The following is a 22,519-nucleotide window of genomic DNA, read 5'->3' as shown; positions in this document are numbered from 1 at the left end:
CCGTGTTCCGGCGATCCTGGTTGCTCCGGATTGGCCCCGCAGGGCGTGGTACGCAGATCTGGTGTTTCTGCTCGCCCGATGTTCCGTGGTGACTTCCTCTGCACCACGATCTCCTTTCTCAGGGTCCTCTGTTCCACCCAAATTTACCTCAGCTTCGTTTGACCGCGTGGCTGTTGAGACCGCAGTCCTGAAGGCCCGTGGACTCTCGGATTCGGTCATCCAGACGATACTTCACGCTCGCAAACCCCAGTCTACCCACATTTACTACCGGACCTGGAGCGCGTATTTTGCCTGGTGAGAGTCCGGGCGTTTTCGCCCTCTCCATTTCTACGTCCCTAACATTCTGGCCTGTTTTGAGAAGGGTCTTCGTGTGGCTTCTCTCAGGGGGCAGATATCAGTCCTCTTCCAGCGACCTGTGGCTTTGCGGGCTCAGGTGAGGACTTTTCTACAGGGCATTGCCTGCCAAGCCCCTTCCTTTCATTTTCCAGTGGAGCCGTGGGTTCTGAATCTCGTCCTCGACGCCCTTGGCAGAGATCTCTGTCTGTTTCGTTCAAGGTGGCTTTTCTCGTGGCCGTCACCTCCATCTGCTGGGCCTCCGACTTTCTTGCCGTTCGCCTTTCATCAGGACAAGGTGGTTTTGCGCCCAGTTCCCTCCTTTCTGCCAAAGGTGGTCTCCTCGTTTCATATTAATGAGGAAATCGTCCTTCTTTCTGCCCTAAATCCTTCTCACCCTAGGGAGAAGTCCCTCCATTGCTTGGATGTTGTTCAGGCTCTACGCCTGTATCTTCGCCTCACGGAACCCTTCCGTCGCTCGGACTCTTTTTGTGGTCCCGTTGGACCCTCGTAGGGGTTTGGCTGCCTCCAAGGCCACCATCTCTCGCTGGGTTTGGTCAGCCATCAAGGAGGCCTATGTCACTAAAGGCCATGCTTCCCCCTTCCAGGTTGACTGCTCATTCGACTAGGGCCGTTGGGGGTTCCTGGGTGGTGCGTCATCACACATCGGCTTCCCAGGTCTGCAGGGCCGCCACCTGGGCGTCTGTTCACGCTTTCTCTAAGTTTTACCATATTCATTCACTGGCTTCTGCTGACGCCAGCCTGGGGCGCAAGGTTCTGCAAGCAGCTGTGCTTTAGATTGGCGGCATGGCGTTTTTTTCTTCCCTCCCTCGGGGACTGCTTTTGGACGTCCCATGGTGCTGTGTCCCCCAATACCATGCACGAGAAAAATAGATTTTTTGGACTCATTGTAAAATCCTTTTCTCTTAGTAGGCATTGGGGGACACAGATCCCACCCTTCCGAGTTTGTTCTTGTTTGTGGTCCCGTCGTTGCCTGCGTGGTTGTCGGGTCTCCCCAGTTGAAGACTTGTTGGCTTTCAGTTTCTTTTTGGTTCAGGTGTGGTGTTCCTACTGCTTTTGTACAGACTGATCTCTCTTGGCTTTGGCAGAGGGGTATAGCCCACCTGGGAGGAGCCAAAACTTTTGTTTCTAGTGTCAGCTGGGCATATACCCATGGTGCTGTGTCCCCCCAATGCCTACTACGAGAAAAGGATTTTACGTTGAGTACAAAAAATCTATTTTTCAATAACTGATTTAGCTTCTAACTTGTATGTGTCATACACTTGGAAGGGTACAGCTATGAAATATAAGAATACAAAACATTAACTTGCAAGTAATTTATTATTTAAACTACAGTCGGGGGGGGGGGGGGGGTAATCATTTCCCTTCACATAAAAGCCACAACCAGAGTGATGTCAATCTTCAAAGGGTGGGACAAAAAAAATAAAAAAATAAAAATAGTTAATTCACTGGTCCATCCTTTTCAGCTCCAATACCAGATAAGCAGCTTGAGTACTTTCATCATGGCAAAAAGTCTATAAATTCTTTAGCCAAGCATTAAGCCTGCACCTCCCCGGACACAATGTTAGGCCTTTTGCACACAAACGTATTTTTTTGTGTCCAGTTTTTTTTGTGGACTGTATGCGGAACCATTCATTTCAATAAATGGTTTCTGTATAGCCGTTCCGCTAAAAGCTAGAACTTGTCCTATTGTCAGCATAACAGACAAGGATAGTACTGTTCTATTAGGGGCCAGCTGTTCTGTTCCACAAAATACGTAATGCACACAGACGTCATCCGTATTTTGCAGACCACAAAATTCATACGTCATGTGCAAGAGGCCTTATGGTTAGACAATTAATGTACAGTATTCTGCTCCACAATCTAGGAAACTATAATTAGTACTGTCCAATGAATAAAGATGAATGGCAGCACTCACCTTACATTGCAACGTAAGGCAAGTGCCGCCATTCATCTTTACCTACATGGCTGAGCACCATTTGTTGCTGCTTCTCAGTGATCACCCAAATACATTTGTCTCAGATCCAGAAACTCTGGGATTTGTAGTGCCACCACTATTTTGTCTGAATGTATAATTAGTACTGTGTAGGCAGAATTGGCCCAGACCAGGTGAACTATTGGGGGAGGGGGGAGAAGGGAAATAAAGCCCACTTTGCAGAGATGACAAAATTAAGAAAATTTTAAGTTTTCAACCATAAATACTGCAGAAAGTTTAAATGTTACACCAAGCAATGTGCGCAAAGATGAAGGGAAGATAGATTGAGCCCATGAGACGCGTTCTGCTCATTTTGTGTGAACCATAGAAGTACTGAATAGAAGTTTCTGTTGCTTCTTCTTTCTCTTTCCTCCTTTTTCAACTGTAAAAGGGAAACGGAGTTAGACCAAGAACACACATGAAATACCACCTGTGAAATCATGATCTTACCAGGTGCTGGTGGAGTTGGAAGTGCAGTGTCTAGCTTTAGAAAGGCTGCCTCCATGGCTTCACTGAAGGAGTTCTGGAAGCTTGGAACTGGAACTCGCTCAGAACAGTCACTCTCCCCATCACTGTCTGCAGGTGCTGTGCTCATAACTGGGTTTTCTGTTGATTTAAGAAAATTATTATATATTCTATAAATTTGGCCAAGACCCTCTGGCACTGGGAGTATTTAGGATGCCAATTACTCCATAACTTGTGTCCAATTTTACACTGATACTTTTTCTCCCAGATTCTGTGGAAATTTGGGGATATTAGATTAAATCATGGCACAAAACACCTTGTGGTATTGTCGACATGGCATCTGCTAGTAGCACTGTGCCTCCAAGGTACAGGGTAGGTGCTCATTGCCTTTCCAGTCACAGAAGACCAGCACTGTCATTTACCTTTCTTTACTGCATGCTTCGGCCACAACTCAGACTTTGCCTTGCCAACCCTTAACATCTACAAGAAATAAAGATAAATAAATATGGGGGTCTTGAAGTATGTCCTTGAGTTCCTAAACATACATAACTTCCTATCGCTATGACAATTAGCTGTTTACTAAAACAGCATATAAAAGAATATTTCAGATTTTAACACACCTGTGCAAAGGAAGGACACTTGACATCATCTTCAAAGTTTCCATGGAAGTCGGTTGGGCTCTCTGCACATTGACCAAAAATAGAGCCTTCATAAAACAAGAACATGATTGAGAACAGTCAAACAAATATTTTCTATTAAAGTAAAATGATATACAAAACATGCAGAAACCTTACTGGTTTGAGAGGCTGGGCTGCAGCTCAGTGAAGAGGGTGTTAAAGAACTCGGAGGCTCGACTGTGGGCAGCAAAGACAGTGAACCAGGCACTGTGGCTTCTGTTGTAGAACTGACTGCCGGGAACTGGTGCAAATTTTCTAGTGCAATATGCACTTCAGGATCTGCAATATAAGTATATTGTATGTACAGTTACAGGTGCACTACATGACAAGGTGGTGTGCATATGTATGCAGAGAAGCCACATTTTTTAATCAAGTGGTTATTGCCGGGGAAAACAATGTGGCCAGATGTTTCTGCTGCAAGGTCATTCAAATGAATTGGGATCCAAGCAGCCAACCTCTAATATCCATACTCCCTTATAGGATATAGGAAAAAGGGGTTGTCCTGCATACAGACTTCCATAATACTACATTAGTGTGGAAATGTCACAATAAACATGCAAAATGTTATGCGATACTGGGAAGTGCTTTATATAGCACCTTACCAATTTGTTATACATTTTCTAGTGGATCCCTCAGTCTTCTCTACTAGTGACCATGCTTACACAGCCACCTCTCCAGTGACCTGTGCTAAACTACATTCTTGGGAGTGATTGGGTCTGGTCAGTCAGAATCAAAAGCACCCCAATTTTTTGGCATAACTAGTATATGTTTTGGAGAAACACTCTAAAATGAAGAAGTACTTTAAAAAAGGGACTGTCCAGCCTTTAAAGGGAACCTGTCACCTGGATTTTGTGAATAGAGCCGAGGACGTGGGTTGCTAGATCGCCGCCAGCACATCTGCAATACCCAGTCCCCATAGCTCTGTGTGCTTTTATTGTGTAAAAAACGGATTTGATACATATGCAAATTAATCTGAGACGAGTCCTGTATGTGAGATGAGTCAGGGACAGGACTCATGTCAGGTTAATTTGCATATGTATCAAATTGTGTTTTTTTACACAATAAAAGCACCCAGAGCTATGGGGACTGGGTATTGCGGATGTGCTAGCGGCCACCTAGCAACCCATGTGCTCAGCTCTATACACAAAATCCCGGTGACAGGTTTCCCTTTAAGCTATGGCCTGTCCTCAGGATTAGCCATCACTAGCTAATTGGCAATGGTCCGGTTCTGTACCCCCGCCGATCAGATATTCTGTACAGCTCAGTCACCAAAAGTCAGAGCTGTAACTACACTGCAGCAACAACCTTGTAATGAACAGTGCATGTTACTGCAGCGCTGCTCCTAGAAAGATCAATGTGAGCAGCAGCACTGCAGTGACAGGGGCTGTCCACCAGGACTGAAGTTACACAGAAAAGCTGATTGGCGGGGTGCAGGGTATCTGAACCCCCACCAAACAGGTAGCCGTGGGCTATCCTAATGATAGGCTGGACAAACCCCTTTAATGGTTTTGTTCTTAACAACTTGTAAAAAAAAACAACTGTCAGAATAATAAACCAGTTGTCCCCAGCATTCAGAGTCCATGTACAACTTGAGTGCAGTTTAGAAAATAAAGGCAAAATGATGGTTGGGCAAAAAGGCCAACCTTTCCATCATAATGTTGAGGCCAAGAGTTTGCAGTTGTAAGGAAGAGCTTCTATGCGCACTTCTGTATCAGCCCTGGAAAGGGGTTGTCTGAGGACAGTGCAGCAGGTCCAGCTCAGCAGTTTTTGCCTGGGGAAGCCATGGCCAGTCAACCAATTCCTTTGCAGTGACCACCGCAGAGGAAATGTAGTATCGCATGGTGACCAGATAATTGGCCATTAAAGGAGTATTCCCATTGTGGACATTTATGGCATATCCTTAGGCTATAAGTGCAGGTCTCACCTCCGCGACCCTTTCCAATCTCTAGATTGAGGCCCTGAAGTGAATGGAGAGCAAGCTGAACATGCGCAGCCAACCCTCTATTCACCCATTTCAGAATTCCAAGAACAGTCAAGCGCTGGCTATTTATTGAAGTCTCAACACACTAAATGAAAATGATGCTGCTCATGTGCAGTTCACAGCGGAGCAATGTTCTTGAGCCACCTCTAATCTGCATCTATTGGTCATTTATAGAATATCCTATTTATCTGCCATAAATGTTGAGATGGACCTATGCAATTCATTAATGGGCTGAGTATTCCCCTTATGAGCAAAAACAGGAGCCGCTCTAAGAGTGTCTACCCTGTTGTAGTTTATAGGTAGGTCCCACTTTCCCCATTCATGCCACAAAATAAGCGCTTACATTTTCCCTGTTTTCGGTTCTCTTCGATCTCAATCCTTTTCTCTCTGCGTCGCTCATCTCGAGCTTTCCGCTGACGTTGTCTTTTTCTCTTCTCCACTTCATCTAAAGAATTTTAATATACAAGGGGTTTATTTGGATTAAATCAAAGTGCCAGCATATTCTTCAAAAGCCAACTTTAAAGGGGGTTTTCTGAGATTTTAATACTGATGACCCCCACCGATCAGCTGTTTGAGAAGACTGCGGTGCTTGAAGTAGTTCTCTCTGCCTTTCCTAGGCTGAGTGACGACACATTCTTTGGTCACGTGGCCTTTGAGCATCTCAGCACCATTCAAGTAAATGGGGCAGAGTTAGATACCAAGCAGAGCCGCTATACAATGTATGGCACTGTGCTTTGTGAGCTACGAGAAAGCAGCGGCACTCATAAGAGCGTCAGTGCCTTCTCAAACAGCTGATTGGTAGGGGTCCGGGGTGTTGGACCCCCATCAGATACTGATGACCTATGCAATGGATTGGTCATCTGTATTAAAATCTCAGAAAACCCCTTTAAAGAGGGCCTGTCGGGAAAGGTAACTACTATTTGCATTCCTCATGTAAAAACTATTGTGGAGCATCTTATCTTATGACTCTAGGTGGTGCTATCTACTAGAAGTTATACATGAATTGCCAGAAGCTTGCAGTGTCCCTACACCGTGGCACCAGCAGCACTGATTGGACAAAGTCAGACACCCCACGCAGTACCTTTACTGCAGAATGCTGGCAATTTATAAACGTTTAGCAGGAATACTACAAGAATGGCACAACAGTAAAACCCCTTAGAATAAAAACACACCGGCAATTGCCAGATATCTTAAAGGGAGCCTGCCAGCACGTTTTCACCAAGTACCAGCAATGCCCAACAATACATTTTAACAGCATTGCACACATACCTGTATGTTTTTTGTCATATTTGTAGATCTGTAGAATGTTTTTATTCTTCCTTCCCTCTCCCTTATGTCACGGGGATGGTTCTAAGACTCTGGGGCAGGAACCCTCTGCCACACTCCCAGCGCCTGCGCAAAAACAGCTCCCTGATGCGATTTCTCACAGAAGGGAATGTACTACGCAGATGCCGGGAGAGGGGAGGAAGCCTGGGGAAGAGCGCTTCGGTGCTTTGAAAAATCAAGCCAGTGCTCCAGATGGCGACCAAAATGGTCACCAGTGAGACTTAGAATTGTAAAATGGCAACAAGACTTTGTAGACACTCCTTTAAGAAAAAAAGGCTTTCACCCAGCAGACATCTGCTGGGTGAAGATCCACCCCTCACACACTACCCGGCATAGAGGGTGTGCATGGCTTGGGCTCCCACCTCCAGCAGTCTGAATCTGCTGTGGAGCCGAGCTTCTGGAGACATGTCAACTAGGGACACAGATCTCCTGCACAGTCCACGGCTGATAACACTAGGCATGCAGATTTATTAGTGTGTTTTATAGGACTGGGACCCCATGAGGTCACAAGGAGAAGCCAGAGATCGATAAACCCTGTTAGAACGTGTATAAAAGCACCAGCTGTGCTGGTTTCACACCACAGTATGTCGGTGGGATCCCCAGTCCTCGCCTGTGTAGCGCTAACCAGGTCGCATAGCATTATATTGATTTATGATGCTATGTAACCCTTAGAGGTCTGGAGTGTACTAGATAACACTGACAGCGTTCTGTGCATTCCAGAACTGTAAGGGTTACATAGCATCATAAAGCTATGCGGCCCCGGCAGTGCACACATACTGTGGTGTGAAACCAGTGTAGTCCCATCAATGCACAGACTAGTAACGTCTGTAATTAAACCATTTCTGATCATAAATGATATAATCTATATTATCATTCGACAAGACAAGTATTCCCCCACCCTCCAGGGATTCGCTCAGCAGTCCCAAGGCATGCAGATTAACCAGGAGAGATTGCCGCCTATACAAGGACAGCTATGTTAGTGCACGGCTCCTTACTGACATTGAGGTGATGGGCAGATGGTTAGGTGCTCCTTTCTGCTTCAAAGACATGTAGTGAAGTTAAAAAAAAAAAAAGGATAATGACACTAAAGCAGCCTATAAGGGGTTAAGCACAGGCTAGTTTAGCTGCCAGAGGAGGTCTTCTACCTTTCCCACACCTGCTTGCTGGCAGTGAATGGAAACCTTCAAGGCTGACATACAGACAGAATGTCCATGTCCGGCCACAGTGAGCAGCACTAGAATATGGGCGATCTTTCCTCCCTCAGAGAAAAGTTTTTCATTCACTGACAGGCAGAGGTGTTGAGAATAAAAAGTAAAGCTCCTGAAGTGTAATAAATATGGTGGCGACTTAAGTGATTGGCCTTTTAAGGAATGCAGCGGGGATAGTTTATTTTAACCCATTCTCTGTCATAGAATATTGGTTTGAAATCCCCTTAAAGAAAATTAACTCCTTAAAGGGTTTGTATACACTAATTTCTGAGACTGGCAGGACCTTTGTTGATGACCATACTTGCCTGATCCCCAGTGCTGGGTCCTGGCTCGTTTGCTCCCCAGTCCGTTGCTTATTTTGAGTCCCCTTCATGAAAACGTCCTGTTTGCCGCCATTACAGCCAATAACTGATCACTGCTTCCCTTGCATTATGTTAAATAGTCTTGTGATGCAAGGGCAGCATATCTCCACTGTGGCCAGTGATTGGCTGCAGCAGCAGCATGAGGATAAAAGTTTTCATGGAGGAACCCAAGACAAGCAGCGGAGGCCTGGAAGCGAATGAGCCAAGGACCAGCACCTAGGGATCAAGAAAGCATGACCAGCAAAATTAATCTGGCTAGTCTGAGTTCATAGAAATTAGTGCACAACCCCTTTAACTGTGTGGGCTGTAGCCTAGGAAACCTCATGCTCCTAACTTCCATTTTTTTTGGGGGGGGGGGGGGGGGGGGGGGGGGGGCAGGCATGCTCAACCTGTGGCCCTCCAGCTGTTGCAAAACTACAACTCCCAGCATGCCTGAACAGCCTACAGCAGGGCATTGTGGTAGTTGTAGTTTTACAACAGCTGGAGGGCCGCAGGTTGGGCTTGCCTGGGTTAGAAGAACGAATCAACAGGAGAGACAATGGGCAACTACACAAGGTAAGACATTATACCATAATTGTATGCATTTTAAATTTGGCTCCAAAATTTTTCAGGTTAGGAGCCAATGGCTCCTTGATTATTTGTATTTATTTTAGTCTGGAGCACTGAAAGCTCCACCCAACTGGGCACTTGACACCCAATTACATTAACAATGAAAGTTTATTTTCTGCAGATCACAAACATGATAAAGGACCTACAGGTATGATTGGAATGCTGTTAATGTATTGTTGGGTATGGCTGGTACTGCTATTAGTGAAGACGTGTTGACAGACTCATTCAAGGGGTTTTCTGAGATTTTACTACTATCCAGGGTTGGAAAAGTTATGTGGGAACTAATGTTCATTACACCTGCATTTGTTTCTAATCCCAGTATCTACTGCTCCCCAAGTCTTAATTTCTCACCAGAAAAGTATGCTAGCGTTTCCTGTGAAATAGCTGGGGGTCCCAGGGACATCTCACAAATACTGAATTCACAGGTAAGTGGCAGATGGCACAGGTAACGGTGACGCCTACGCACGTCCTGCAAAAAAAAAAAAAATTCATAAATAAAATGCAACACTTCAGTCAAACAGATGCAAGCCAATTTGCCATTGATTCCTTATGAATTTCAAACTCACCTCAGTCACTGTGAAGCCATCAATTTCAACTACTGTAGCTGTAATAGTTTCTGGACATCTTTCAAGACTGCCATATTCATGAACCAGGCATCGTACATTGACAGGGTGGAGATACACATGCTGTCCATCCACAGCTACAGTGACAAAAGTCTATTCATTTTTTTGCCAAGGGAAATGTAAAAATAAATTCATAATATACATGTAGGCACACACCTTGGTAAAAATAGTAGTAATGCAGGTTCCCAAGCTGTCCAGATTCTGAAGGGACTTCTTCCTGATGACTGTCTGAAGTAATGGTTGAATCATCTACAGGGGCTAGATCACAATATTCAGCAGACTCAAGTGCCGCACCAAGGTCCTCATCCAGTGGCTCAATTGTCTCCTCATCAAAAGCAGAGAGGTAGTGCACCACCTATGAGCAGTACAAGATATACTGAGGATTTGTTCAATAAGTTATTTCCTGGGCACATGTATCTACACAAGTCAATTGCCATCAGTATTGTTTATAAAGGCTACTCAACAGGTCAGCAACAAAAACCATTTCCAATGGAAAACTTATTGTGACTAGGGAGTGCTAAAACATACAAGTGGCATAGTCATTGTATTATGACACTTACCTTACTATCCAAGTCTGGATTTCTCTCTTCAAGCTTTGTCTCCAACTTCAAAGCCTCCATAGAAACTGCAACAGCTTCAACTTTATGATTGGGTGCCGGAAGACTATCCTGACGATCCTATGAGTTATAACAGACACTTAATGAACTAGGACAAAAGCCCACCAACTTCATGGACATCTGACATGTGCAGAATCTCAAACTGAAAAAACACCTCTCACTTTGTCAATTATAGTGCACATTAGAGACCCCAAGCCACACACCTCCCACCAACTACTCTGTATAATTCATAACTCACTTTCAACTCCTGAATGGCAGCTTCTATAAAACAGGCTTCTGGGGTTTCACCCTCAATACGGTACTGCTCTAGCAGTGCAGCCTTCTCTTCTGAAATCACTTTGTTGACTATCTGGTCTCTTGATGCCAAAAGCAGCTTGGAAAACAAGGAATGCTCCTCATCTAGAAGAAAAATAAGCAGTTACTTAAAGTGGTATTCCCACCATAGACATTTATAGCATATCCAACGTTCATGCCATAAGTGTTTGGCAGATGGGATCTGCACCTACCTTCAGAATAAGGGTTTCAAAATCCCTCTCCCAACTGGTGAAATCTCGAAAACACAAGTTTTCCTAATCTGTCTCATGAGGTGGGAACTGCATCTTGGCTTAACATGGAAGGTGGCCAGACATGGGAGTGGCCACAACCATTCAATCTGTCAGGATGCAGGAACCATCGCATCAGGTAGGACAAGGGTCAGAAGAACCCTATTCTGGAGAAGGGTGCGAGCCCCACTTGAATGGTCTGTAAATCTGTCTCACTGAGACACCAGTCTTAATAAGTCTGCCCCTTTGCCTCCAAAGCATGTTGTCAAAATGCATGTTTCTTACCTCCTAGATGAATCGGCTCCTCCAGTTTCATCCACTTCGATTTAGGCATCGCCACCAGTACACCCTTCTCTCTCCGCATCAGCTGCATTGTGATGGTGTCACCAAGACCATAAAGTTTTCGCTCAGTGGCAACAACGCTGCAAACAAATCAATAAAGGCAAATGAGAATTTGACAAGTAGAAACTTGAGTTCCAACTTCATTAACTTGTATTTGATTCAAGAATGTATTTGAACCATATGGATAACATTTCAAGCTCTTTGCTTTCTGTATGTATGGATTTATCAAAGGTGTGACCAGTACAAATTACTTCTCTGTAGTAAAGGGAATCTGTCACATTAAACGTGGTGTTTGAGCTGCAGGCAGCATGTTCTAAGCAGGAGGAGCGGAGCAGATTAATGTAGAGTTTTGTGGGAAGAGTCGGTACAACTTGTAATTAAGTGGTCTTGCATAGCAAGACCACTTACTGTTAGGTCACATATTATAGCCAAATTTACCACCCTAACGCCTCCCAGTTTTTACACTACATAGACCGTAATACCGAAACGTGCGGATTGTTCCTGTTTAGTGTGCTATTACTTTGTAGAACGTTTTGCCGAATGGTTTACAAAATATTGGCGTTTTTGTGGAGAAATTGATCCCATAGGAATGAATGGGGGAATGTTCAAAACTAGAGTGTGAGCTGAAAAATCAGGACATGATTTCTAAACTGCCACCACTCCCTCATTTTCAAGCCCACCTACACAAATCTTATATCCAAACGTTCAGCTATCCCTGCTGCCACTGACCCTGGGTTCACACTTGAGCGTTTTACAGCGCGTTCCTACGCGCTGTAAAACGCGCAACACATGAAAACCAATGCTTCCCTATGGGGCTGGTTCTCATTTTCGCGTTTTACAGCGCGTTTGAACGCGCTGTAAAACGCCTGACGCTCAAACAAGTACAGGAGCTTTTTTTGGCGCGTTTGACGCGCGTTTGGGCCATAGACTCTTTGGATAACACTGCTGTCAATCACCCAAACGCGCGTCAAACGCGCGTTTACTATTACAAAAAACGCGCATAAAAACGCGCGACAAAAACGCGCGTTTGAGAAACGCTTAGGTGTGAAACCAGGGTAAATGGGTTCTGATAGTTTTCACAATATGACCATTTGTTTGCAACTCCCACCTCAAATTTGAAGGGCAATTTTTAAACTGCGACTGCCTTCATTTTTAATATTTCAGAGACATAGTATGCAATGTAGGTCTGGGTCTTGTGATTCTCACAACATAAAGCTCTTCACTGTAGGATTTATACATTTTTAAACCACAACCGTTTGAAGATGGCAACTGCCAGTGAAGTGACCTCTTTACTGCAAGGACTGGGGTGTGCCTTTTATTGCTGTGTCTGTACAGAAGTCTGAGGGGTAGTCATGTGACTACTCCTCTGAAGATGTTGCTGCAATGCATGCTGGGATATTTACTTCCACTTTACAGCTGCTCCGCCCACACAGGCTGTCTGAGGAAGCTCCTCAGGGGAACATGTCATGGTGAACAGATTAGAAAAATTACATATAGCATGATATAAATACTTCATAGTTTGGGCTATTGTCTGGGGCACTTTGGATTTTTGATAACTTGGGGGGGCCAAACCCTTTAAAAAAGTTTGGAAATAAGTTTTATACAGTAGAGAGTATTTGAGGCGTTTCAACTAGCTACAGTTATGAAAAGAAATGACAGCTGTGTGAATATCATGCCATCTAAAGGAAAGATCTAAAGCTGCAACGATACGCTGGACTGAACCTTTCATACCCACACTTTCAGGATCCGGAGCCCCACAGCAGCATAGTGGAAATGGAGGTCTGTGACAGTGAATGTGCCCAGGAGGTACATAGTGATGTGGTGTCACACACTTAGAGCCTGCATAAACGGGCATGAGCGTTGCCAGGAAACGGATCAAACAGATAGCACACCTTCACCTCCATTCTAAGTCAAGATGCTGATACCCCCCAAATGTATGTGGTCATACCTTCACCTGCTAGGCTTGATAATGCTGCTAATGTTTTTTTTGTAACTGAAGGACTTTGGGCTACAACATTGCAATTAAATGTGCTACATAAAATAAAAGTTGAAATGCATTTCTCTCTATCAAGCTTGCCATGTGCACTTTTTAAATTTAATCAATTGGTTAGTGTAATTTTTACCATCTTTACTCCCTCCAGCCACTCCACAGTCCCTCAAGTTGTAGACTACTGGTGGAGGCAAGAACACTTCACACAATTTCCCCAGAAATTGTAGCTTTTCTAGTTTATAAGTGTAAATTCCTGCTCATTCTGGTCTTTAAAGTTAAGAAGGCAGTGCTATAGGTGACTGACTCTTCGCTCTATGACCGTAACATGCAGCCTACATTGAATTTTTATGGTGACAGGTTACTTTCAACTCAACAATTAACAAATCCCAAATAGCGTTCCCTAAATGGATTTTTCTTACTCAGCATGTCACTTTTTTCATAAAGTACAATGGGAAGAAACACAGGGGCAGATTTACTAATCCTATGCATGGTGTAAGCTTAGCCAGACTGGCTAGACCTGCAGCAGATTTGTTACAGGGGCTCCGGCTGGAGGATACATGTTCTACAGGGAGAGACACTCTGGTAGGCCAAGTATGATGCAGAATTTTAGACCAGTGAAACATGGCACATCTTAGGCTCCCTTCCTTTCCTGTGAAGCCCTGCCCCCTTGCCTGAGCAAGTCAGAAAAGCGCAAGCTGTGCCAAACATCTAGGCGCAGTAAATCTGGATCATTACCTTTTCAGGTCTTTTTTTAGAACGGAGCTGTAACATATTGGACATCTACTCCAGTCCTTCTCACTTAGAGACAGGTAGTGTAATATACAAGCCCAGCAGTAAATATGTCCACATCGAGTGATCTTTGCAGCAATAGGAGGATACAGACAAATAGGACAGGACGGCACTTCATGACAGGAGATTCGCTAAAATACAAACACCAAAACAGTTATCACAGTACAGGCTGCCATCTGTCACAGTCGTTGCAGGGATGGGGTGGTATTTAAGTCTTCAGTTCCTCAAGCTGATGCTAAAGTGCTGAGGCCAGTGACTGTGTGCACCAGGAAAGAACCTCAATCGAAGTCTATCTCGAAGTCTATCTCGAAGTCTATCTCGAAGTCTATCTCGAAGTCTATCTCGAAGTCTATCTCGAAGTCTATCTCGAAGTCTATCTCGAAGTCTATCTCGAAGTCTATCTCGAAGTCTATCTCGAAGTCTATCTCGAAGTCTATCTCGAAGTCTATCTCGAAGTCTATCTCGAAGTCTATCTCGAAGTCTATCTCGAAGTCTATCTCGAAGTCTATCTCGAAGTCTATCTCGAAGTCTATCTCGAAGTCTATCTCGAAGTCTATCTCGAAGTCTATCTCGAAGTCTATCTCGAAGTCTATCTCGAAGTCTATCTCGAAGTCTATCTCGAAGTCTATCTCGAAGTCTATCTCGAAGTCTATCTCGAAGTCTATCTCGAAGTCTATCTCGAAGTCTATCTCGAAGTCTATCTCGAAGTCTATCTCGAAGTCTATCTCGAAGTCTATCTCGAAGTCTATCTCGAAGTCTATCTCGAAGTCTATCTCGAAGTCTATCTCGAAGTCTATCTCGAAGTCTATCTCGAAGTCTATCTCGAAGTCTATCTCGAAGTCTATCTCGAAGTCTATCTCGAAGTCTATCTCGAAGTCTATCTCGAAGTCTATCTCGAAGTCTATCTCGAAGTCTATCTCGAAGTCTATCTCGAAGTCTATCTCGAAGTCTATCTCGAAGTCTATCTCGAAGTCTATCTCGAAGTCTATCTCGAAGTCTATCTCGAAGTCTATCTCGAAGTCTATCTCGAAGTCTATCTCTAATCTCCACACATACATATATACACATAGTAATTTTTTATTTTATTTTTTTTAAGATAACTCTAAAGTAATCAGTTGTCCCACCATAAGGAGGCATCCTCTATCCACAGAATGAGGAAATAAAATATCCAACTGCTGGAGGCCTGATGTTGGGACCCAAGAATGAGGGGCAAGAGTCCCACAAATGAATAGAGACGTGTTGCTCTATTAAATTCATTGAGAAATGGTACAGTGCTCACCTATCCCTGGCTGTCCCATACATTGGTGACCACCACTTTGTTCAGGTCTCTGGCACCTCATTCTTTTGAACAGTGGAGGGCCCAGCAGTCAGACTCCCCCCACTGTTTAGTTATTCCCCCTAACCTGTGGATAGGAGATGTGTTATGGCAGGTCAACCCCTTTAACTAAAACTTATAAAAACCTCAAATCTTTAGGCAAATTAAAAAAAAAATAAAAAAAAAATCCAGGTCATTTAGACCAAAAACAGTGAACGCACAGCCACAGATCATAACCATGTTATATTAAACAGAGCTCTGCAGATTCAGACCTAATCAGAAGCTCAGCAGCCCCAGAACACAGACACCTGGAGGGACACTTTACGAGTACTGATATTTCCAGACATACTGGTTTACTAGACGCACTATACTGGTGTATAAAATAGATTACTTACCACTTGCTCCACCAGATCCCAGCTGACAAGAGTGTCGGGATCAGTGAAGTGTACACTGTAATCTTGATCCTCCAGCACCACAAACTGGCAGCTAGAAAAACAAAACGTGTGAATGGATGAGATGAGATTCAACACGTTCTATGTCAATTCAGTGAGGAGGACATGTAACAGGATGCCTCATGGGGCCATGATTACATAAAGACAGGTCACCCACCATCCATTATGAGCAGGCCTTTTGCATCACACATGAAAACACAATGCAAGATACAACACAGACAAGGTTTGACCAGGAAGGGGGGGGGGGGGGAATACATTTTGAAGCCAATAAGTTACTGGGGTGGCAGTGTTTTGCCAGTAACAAGACAAATATAAATAAATTAAAATACAACTGCAGCAGAATACCCAGGTATGCACTGACCGGCACAATAAGCAGCCGGCCCCGGGGGTCTATCAAATAACCCATGGTTGTCAGCCCATATAAAATATGGACGACCATTACATAACATGCCCGAGACGCAACTAAAATTGGCTTTCCCCATTTTACCTGTGCCATTTGATTACAGCATGTAAGGAGTTACCTGCAGAAATGGGAGTTTTTACGGATGATTTCAATGGGGCTGAGCTGCGCCTAGGCCATGTGACCAAATAACATGACCTAGGGAGAGCAGAGAGAAGGCCGCAGCACCTTCTCAAACAGGTGATCAGTGGGAATCCTGCGTGTTGACCCCCACTGATTAGATACTGATGACCTATATGGAGGATAGTTCATCAGTATAAGGGCTCATGCACCCAACTGTAAGTGTTTTGCAGTCCACAAGTCGTGGATCTGCAGAAGACCAATACCGACGGATTGCATGCCGACTTTTTTACTCCTGTAGAAATGTCCTATCCTTGTCCACAAAACAGACAAGAATAGGACATTTTTCCTGGGACAGACTTCTAGATGTGGACAGCACACATTTTGCAGGCCCACTGATGAAAATGCAACTCACGGATGCTAGAATATGCCAAAGTGACAGCAGAGCTAGGAATGCCACTTTATGTCCTGTCATCCTCACTCTCTGTAGCGGCTGCATGGTGGATTATGGACCATCTAGAAGTCAGGTGACATAACAATATGACCAGATATAGCCTTTTGTTACCATACATTAGGAGGAAAGAAAACACCAGACCCACCTATCAGACAATGGAGTGTTGGTCAGAAAACCCAATTTTGAGTAACTGGCTGATGTCTTAAGGCACTACTACAATCTGAGGAGAACTTACTTGGCTTGCAAAAAGAGCTCCTTGTTAAATGGTTTGTGGCCCCATTTGTTCCTTCTGCCCCAATTTCCATGTCCATCTCTATGAGCTCCAGGATGACCACGTGGCTCATAGGTAAAGTTTAACAAGTGGTTCAAGCTTATCTTCTTAGGTCCTGAATACTGGGCTGGGCTAAACTCTGCCCGTTGAGTTTCTGCTACCTACAAAGAAAAAAAAATGAAAGAGTGTCTGTTCTTAGATTCAGACAAACCGCATGCTGTATCCCTGGTATGGAGGCCATGTTCAACATCTCATTGGTTGCAATAGCCTGGCTATGAGCTGTGCGCTGCGATTGGCCAGCAGTAGGGTTGTTGCGGGTATCGAAATTTCGATACCCAATCGATACTTTTGTCCCGGTATCGATACGATACCAGGATTTCCGTTTTTTCGATACTGGGCTGCGCTTCTGCGCAGTCTAGTATCTCTGAACATGAGCGCGCTGCTATCGGCGCGCTCATGTTCTCTCTCAGCAGCACGGGGAGAAGGAAGCTGTCCTCCCTCCCCCTGTGCTGCTGCCGCTGCCACCAATGAGAAGAGAGGGGCGGAGGAGGGGCGGCAATGAGAAGAGAGGGGCGGCAATGAGAAGAGAGGGGCGGAGGAGGGGCAGGCGCACTGCGCCACCAATGATAGGATTATTTCCACACAGAGCGGCGCCCAGCGATGTCTCAGCACTCACCATTAGTCCTGGGCGCCGCTCCGTTCGCCCACAGTTCCCCATTACTGTCTCCTCTCCTGCTCCACATGCTGCTGATTACTATCGGAGCGATGGGAGAAGACATCAGCTTCACTAGTGGGCGTTCCTTCTCCCTGGCTGTAGCGCTGTCCAATCGCAGCGCAGGGAGAAGGAACGCCCACTAGTGAAGCTGATGTCTCCTCCCATCGCTCCGATAGTAATCAGCAGCATGTGGAGCAGGAGAGGAGACAGTAATGGGGCACTGTGGGCGAACGGAGCGGCGCCCGCCTCCTGTATAAAGGGGTAATTATCATTGGTGGTGCAGTGTGCCCCCCCCCCCCCCCCCCCCCTCAACCCATTAAAATCATTGGTGGCACAGTGCGCCGGCCCCTCTCAACCCCCCAGTATTAAAATCATTGGTGGCAGTGGCCACAGGGACCTCTCCCCTCCCCCTCATTGGTGGTGCAGTGGCAGCTTCTGATCGGAGCACCAGCTGTGTAAGCCTGGGGCTCCGATCGGTTACCATGGCAGCCAGGACGCTACAGAAGCCCTGGTTGCCATGGTAACATCCCAGATGCTGTGTGCACAAAGCACAGAGCAGCAGGGACAGTGTGGAGTCCTATTCACCCTGATAGAGATCTATCAGGCTGAATAGGAAAAGGGATGAAAGATCCCAGGTTCTAGCCCCTAAGGGGGAAATAGTTATTAAATAAAAAGTGTAAAAAACAAAAACAAAAAACACTAAAATATGAAGTATAAATCACCCCCTTTTCCCAATTTCACATATAAAATATATAAATAAACATATTACATCGCCACGTCAGAAAAGTCCAAACTATTAAAATATATTAAAAAAATCTAGGTGGTGAATGCCGGAACAGAAAAAATAAAATAAAAACTGCGCGATTCGCCATTTTTAAAAATGAGGAATGCACGTGGCTTTTTTTGTTTATTTTTTTCGCGTGGTATCGAATATCGCAATACTTTTTCATGGTATCGAAACCAAATCAAAAAATTGGTATCGCAACAACTCTAGCCAGCAGTGCAGCAAGGGACACGCCTCCTACAAGAAATCAGTCAGAGGGAGCGCAGACACCGGAGCCTATACCGGGCGAACGGAGCGGCGCCCAGGCATACTAGTAAGTGCAGGGGGTCCCCTGGGCGCCGCTCTGCCCACAGGTATAGTTAGTTTTTTAGTTTGTAGAGTAGTGAAAGGTCCTCTTTAAGTAAGCAAAAAGTACACAAATCATGACTGCATCTCACCTCTTCTCTTCTTCCATATGCATATTGTTTGGGCCCTCCTCTCTGAGGGGGAACCTTGTTAAAAGTCTTGCTTTTCTGTGGACCGGGGCGGCGGGTCTGACTGGCAAAGCTCTCAGTTTTGGGGCAAGAATTCTCACGTTTGCGGCTATATCGCTGCTTTGAGCTACTGCCATTTTTTCCATCTGAAATTCAGAAACAGTAAAGATGAGTAAACATTCACCACACGGGCTGCAAACAATTAAGACCAAGTAGTGGTGGAAACTGTAGGGGTGCTAGTGTGCAGAGGGGTCTACTGTATGTGATTGACATTTCACTAATAAAAGTTGGATCATCTTTCTTTTAAGCTGCAAACAGGTCTGAAAGGAAATCCTCAGACCAGGAACATCACTGCACTGGAGAAGATACTGTATATTGGACAATATGGAGCCATTATTGAAATTGGCCCAATCTCAGATACAGGGCTTGTGGAGTTTGTCTGGATTTAATTGCTATATGTAACTCAGGAACGTTAGAAAGCTGGGCTTCACATGATGGCAGGGTACCACAAGCTACTAGAGACTGACAGCTCCCATTTCAGTTGGCTAGGGGATAACTTCTATTGGTGGGGGACAATCAGAAGAATGGAGGACTGATCTCCTTCTGCATGAAGCACTGGTTGAGGATGTGCACCATTGCCTCATTCTGAGTCTTTGACTGGTAGAGATAACTGTGTAATAAACTATCTCCACCAGACTGTGAAAGGTGCACATGCTCAAACCACTCACACGGGGACCCCAGACCAGACCCCCACTGACATGACCAGGGCTGATGTACCAGTGGTGGCAGGTCTGGCTGGCAAAGCTCTGTAATTTGTCCTAACAATAACCCTTTAAAAAGGTCTATGGGAAACTGGAAATGAAGGACAAGTTGGTTTTTTTTTGTTTTGTTTTTTGCTACTGAGTTTTATGGAGATTTTTTGTCTAGTGTTTTTTTAGGCAGCAAACTGTAGCTTTTTGTCAGGCATTTTTCCATCTCATTCATTATATGGAAGAAAAACACTACATTTCCCATATAACAATTCTGGAGCACCTATCCTTATGACTTGTGCCATTCCTCTATTATTTGAGCTAGAAGTTCTAAATGAATTGCTAGCAGTCTGCAGTAAGGGTACTGCTCGGTGTTAGGCCCGTTTCATATTTGCATTGTGGCATTCCGATTTTGAGATCTGGCAGCGGATCTCAAAACTGGGCCAAAACAGATCAATTTTGTCCCTATTCATTGTCAAGGGGGACAAAACTGATCAAGGTCATTCCAGTCTGTTTTGTTGCATTTCTTGACCGGACACACAATCGCTGCAAGCAGCGGTTGTGTGTCTGGTCTGCGACAGCAAAATCAAAGTAATGCTAGTTTCACACTAGCGGCAGGGGAGTCCGGCAGGCTGTTCCGGCAGGTGAACAGCCTTTCGGAGCCGTCCTGCTGCTAGTTCACATGTGTCCCCCGGACTGCCGCTCAGTCCCCATTGACTATAATAGGGGCGGAGTTCCGGCAGCAACACAGCGAGAGACAGCCAGACTAAAAGTACTTTTAGTCCGGCTGCCTCTCGCCGCGCTGCCGCTGGAACTCTGCCCCCATTATAGTCAAAGGGGATGAAGCGGCAGTCCGGGGAACACACGTGAACTAACGGCAGGACGGCTCCGACAGGCTGTTCACCCGCCGGACTCCCCTGCTGCTAGTATGAGAGTACCCTTAGTCAATGATGTCGGATCTGGGGTTTTTTCAGATCCAAAAAAAACCTGGATCTCAAAACCCAAGTGTGAAACAGGCCTTACCAGTAGCGGGTATGTGACTGCCCAATCAGTGCTGCCAGTGTGCGCCCCACCCCACTAGTAGCACCCATCTGTATCTTTACTGCAAGCAATTCATTCATAACTTTAAGCAGGAATAAGAGGAATGGCACAACATAGATGCTCCAGAATTATTACTATTATTGTCAGAGAAGGAGACCGGTCCTCTAAGTCGATAATACTAAACGGAAAAATAACCAGTTTGTTAGACCCAAAGTGACATATTCTAGCCATTAGAGATGAGCGAATATCACTTATAAATTCGTTCATGCTTTGTTTGGTAGTAAAAGCAGAATTGCGTTATGGATTCCGTTACCACGGACCATAACGCAATGCCTTTAGACTTATTCCGTTATTCATTCAGTCATAATAGAAGTCTATAGGCTGCAAAAAGGATCAATTCCCTTTCCCGTTATGCAGGGGAGTCCTCTCCTGCATAATGTAAACCGGACGGATCCGTTATTCAGGCTTAGACTTCTATTATGACGGAATTAATAACGGAATAATACTAAAGGCATTCCGTCACGGAATTGCGTTATGGTCCGTGGTAATGGAATCCATAACGTAATTCAGTAAATACCACAACAGGATCTTCAAAATCTGAAATTCGCTCATCCCTAGATACCATAGTGAATGTGTAATTACACAACCATACATGTGACGTTATAACCGTGTGTGGACAGAGGTGTAAGCTAGGTCTACACAGAGCAGTATCACTGGTAGAGGGCACAAAAGAACAGGGCAGCGAAGCCATCAGGTCTTATCCCCAAATAAACTTAGCAGGAGGCACAGGAGATTAGACGGGGTGGTGCCACTAGTGACTATCTGCAGCTGCAGGACTGGGTGGAGGACATAGGCAGACTGATCAGATTACACAGGCTGAAGGTTTCTGACCTGCCATGGCACACGCTGCTACCCAAAATAATGGGAAAGCAGAACGCCTTCCCCTAAAAAAGTCTATTTCCTCACCTCCTCCCTGTTAGAATGATCCCCAGACCTGTGCCACTGTACACATCTGATCCATAGGTTAATTCCCATGCCAGGTAAAGTGGGCACCAGCTGTGTGTACAGTGATGGGCACAAAGTATGCTGGTATACTAAAGATGCTGACCTGACCGACAGATGGTCTCCAGCTCTCACAGGGGCCATCACCCAGCGCCACCACTGCTGTCAGTACAAGCAGGACCCCAGGAAAGACCCAGCTTTCCCAGATTACATAACCGAAGACATTTGGGAGCACTCCCCCTCCACACACACGATCATTACCATTCTTGGGCTTAGAGTCCCCGGAAGGCCCAGTAGAGCCCGAACGGTTCTGCGTTTTGCTGGTGTTGTTGGATCCGGGCTCCATGTCTGAGGCCGGGCTCAGCGGCATAGACCGCAGGGAGGGCGGGGGAAGCACCGTGCAGGGGCCGGCGTGGAGCCAGGAGCATGGCGTTCAGACGCTGCGGGTAACGGAGAGCGGGATTCATGGCGACATCTTGATATCCAACCAGGAAAGAAAAGAAAAGTAGTAAGGAAGGCTGACGGGGAGATTCCGGGGGAGAGCGGGGAGCGCGGGGCCCCACTGACGGGAGGCGAGACCGGGCGCTGCGGGCCCCACTACACAGCAGTGAACTCGATAGCAGCAGGCCTCACTACAGTCGTCGTATCAGGAGGGGAGGAAGGCCTTGGCTGAAGCAGCAGCCCGTCGGGACGTGCAGGGTCCGGGAGCAGAGGGCCCCAGGGAGCGGGATGGACCCGGTTAATAGGAGCCCTCAGGGGACTCGCGGCACTGCTCGGTGTAGGATTTCCCCCCCGCTCCCGTGAAGGAGCAAACAACCGTAAGCGCTCCTGTAATGGCGACTGCCCGCCTGACGGTGTAAAGTCCCCGGATGACGAGTTTTTA

The 22,519-nt window shown here is 45.6% G+C and overlaps 1 protein-coding gene across 1 annotated transcript; it reads right to left on the bottom strand.

Annotated features, from left to right (window-relative positions):
• Positions 1-1,655: 1,655 nt before the first annotated feature.
• RNF10 (ring finger protein 10) lies at positions 1,656-22,493 on the bottom strand. The gene is made up of 17 exons (XM_044275434.1): positions 21,898-22,493; positions 18,809-18,990; positions 16,837-17,033; positions 15,571-15,661; positions 13,807-13,991; positions 11,025-11,161; positions 10,436-10,596; positions 10,141-10,257; positions 9,737-9,935; positions 9,524-9,657; positions 9,309-9,426; positions 5,796-5,897; positions 3,589-3,750; positions 3,415-3,500; positions 3,217-3,274; positions 2,780-2,935; positions 1,656-2,711 (listed from the first exon to the last, which is right to left on the bottom strand). The coding sequence occupies exons 1-17, from the start codon at positions 22,004-22,006 to the stop codon at positions 2,638-2,640; spliced, it is 2,268 nt and encodes a 755-aa protein (XP_044131369.1). The 5' UTR covers positions 22,007-22,493; the 3' UTR covers positions 1,656-2,637.
• Between the last annotated feature and the right edge of the window lie 26 nt (positions 22,494-22,519).

Source organism: Bufo gargarizans, chromosome 1 (assembly GCF_014858855.1).
Source record: "Bufo gargarizans isolate SCDJY-AF-19 chromosome 1, ASM1485885v1, whole genome shotgun sequence".
Taxonomy (NCBI): domain Eukaryota; kingdom Metazoa; phylum Chordata; class Amphibia; order Anura; family Bufonidae; genus Bufo; species Bufo gargarizans.
This window is presented reverse-complemented; position numbering and strand designations above follow the sequence as displayed.

Coding starts and splice junctions, on each gene's coding strand:
- RNF10 (XM_044275434.1), bottom strand. CDS start 22,006: ATGCCGCTGAGCCCGGCCTCAGACATGGAGCCCGGATCCAACAACACC. Junction 5,898..9,308: donor AACGCTAGCATACTTTTCTG/GTGAGAAATTAA, acceptor AAAATTCTTTAG/ATGAAGTGGAGAAGAGAAAA. Junction 2,936..3,216: donor GAAGCATGCAGTAAAGAAAG/GTAAATGACAGT, acceptor TTAAATCAACAG/AAAACCCAGTTATGAGCACA.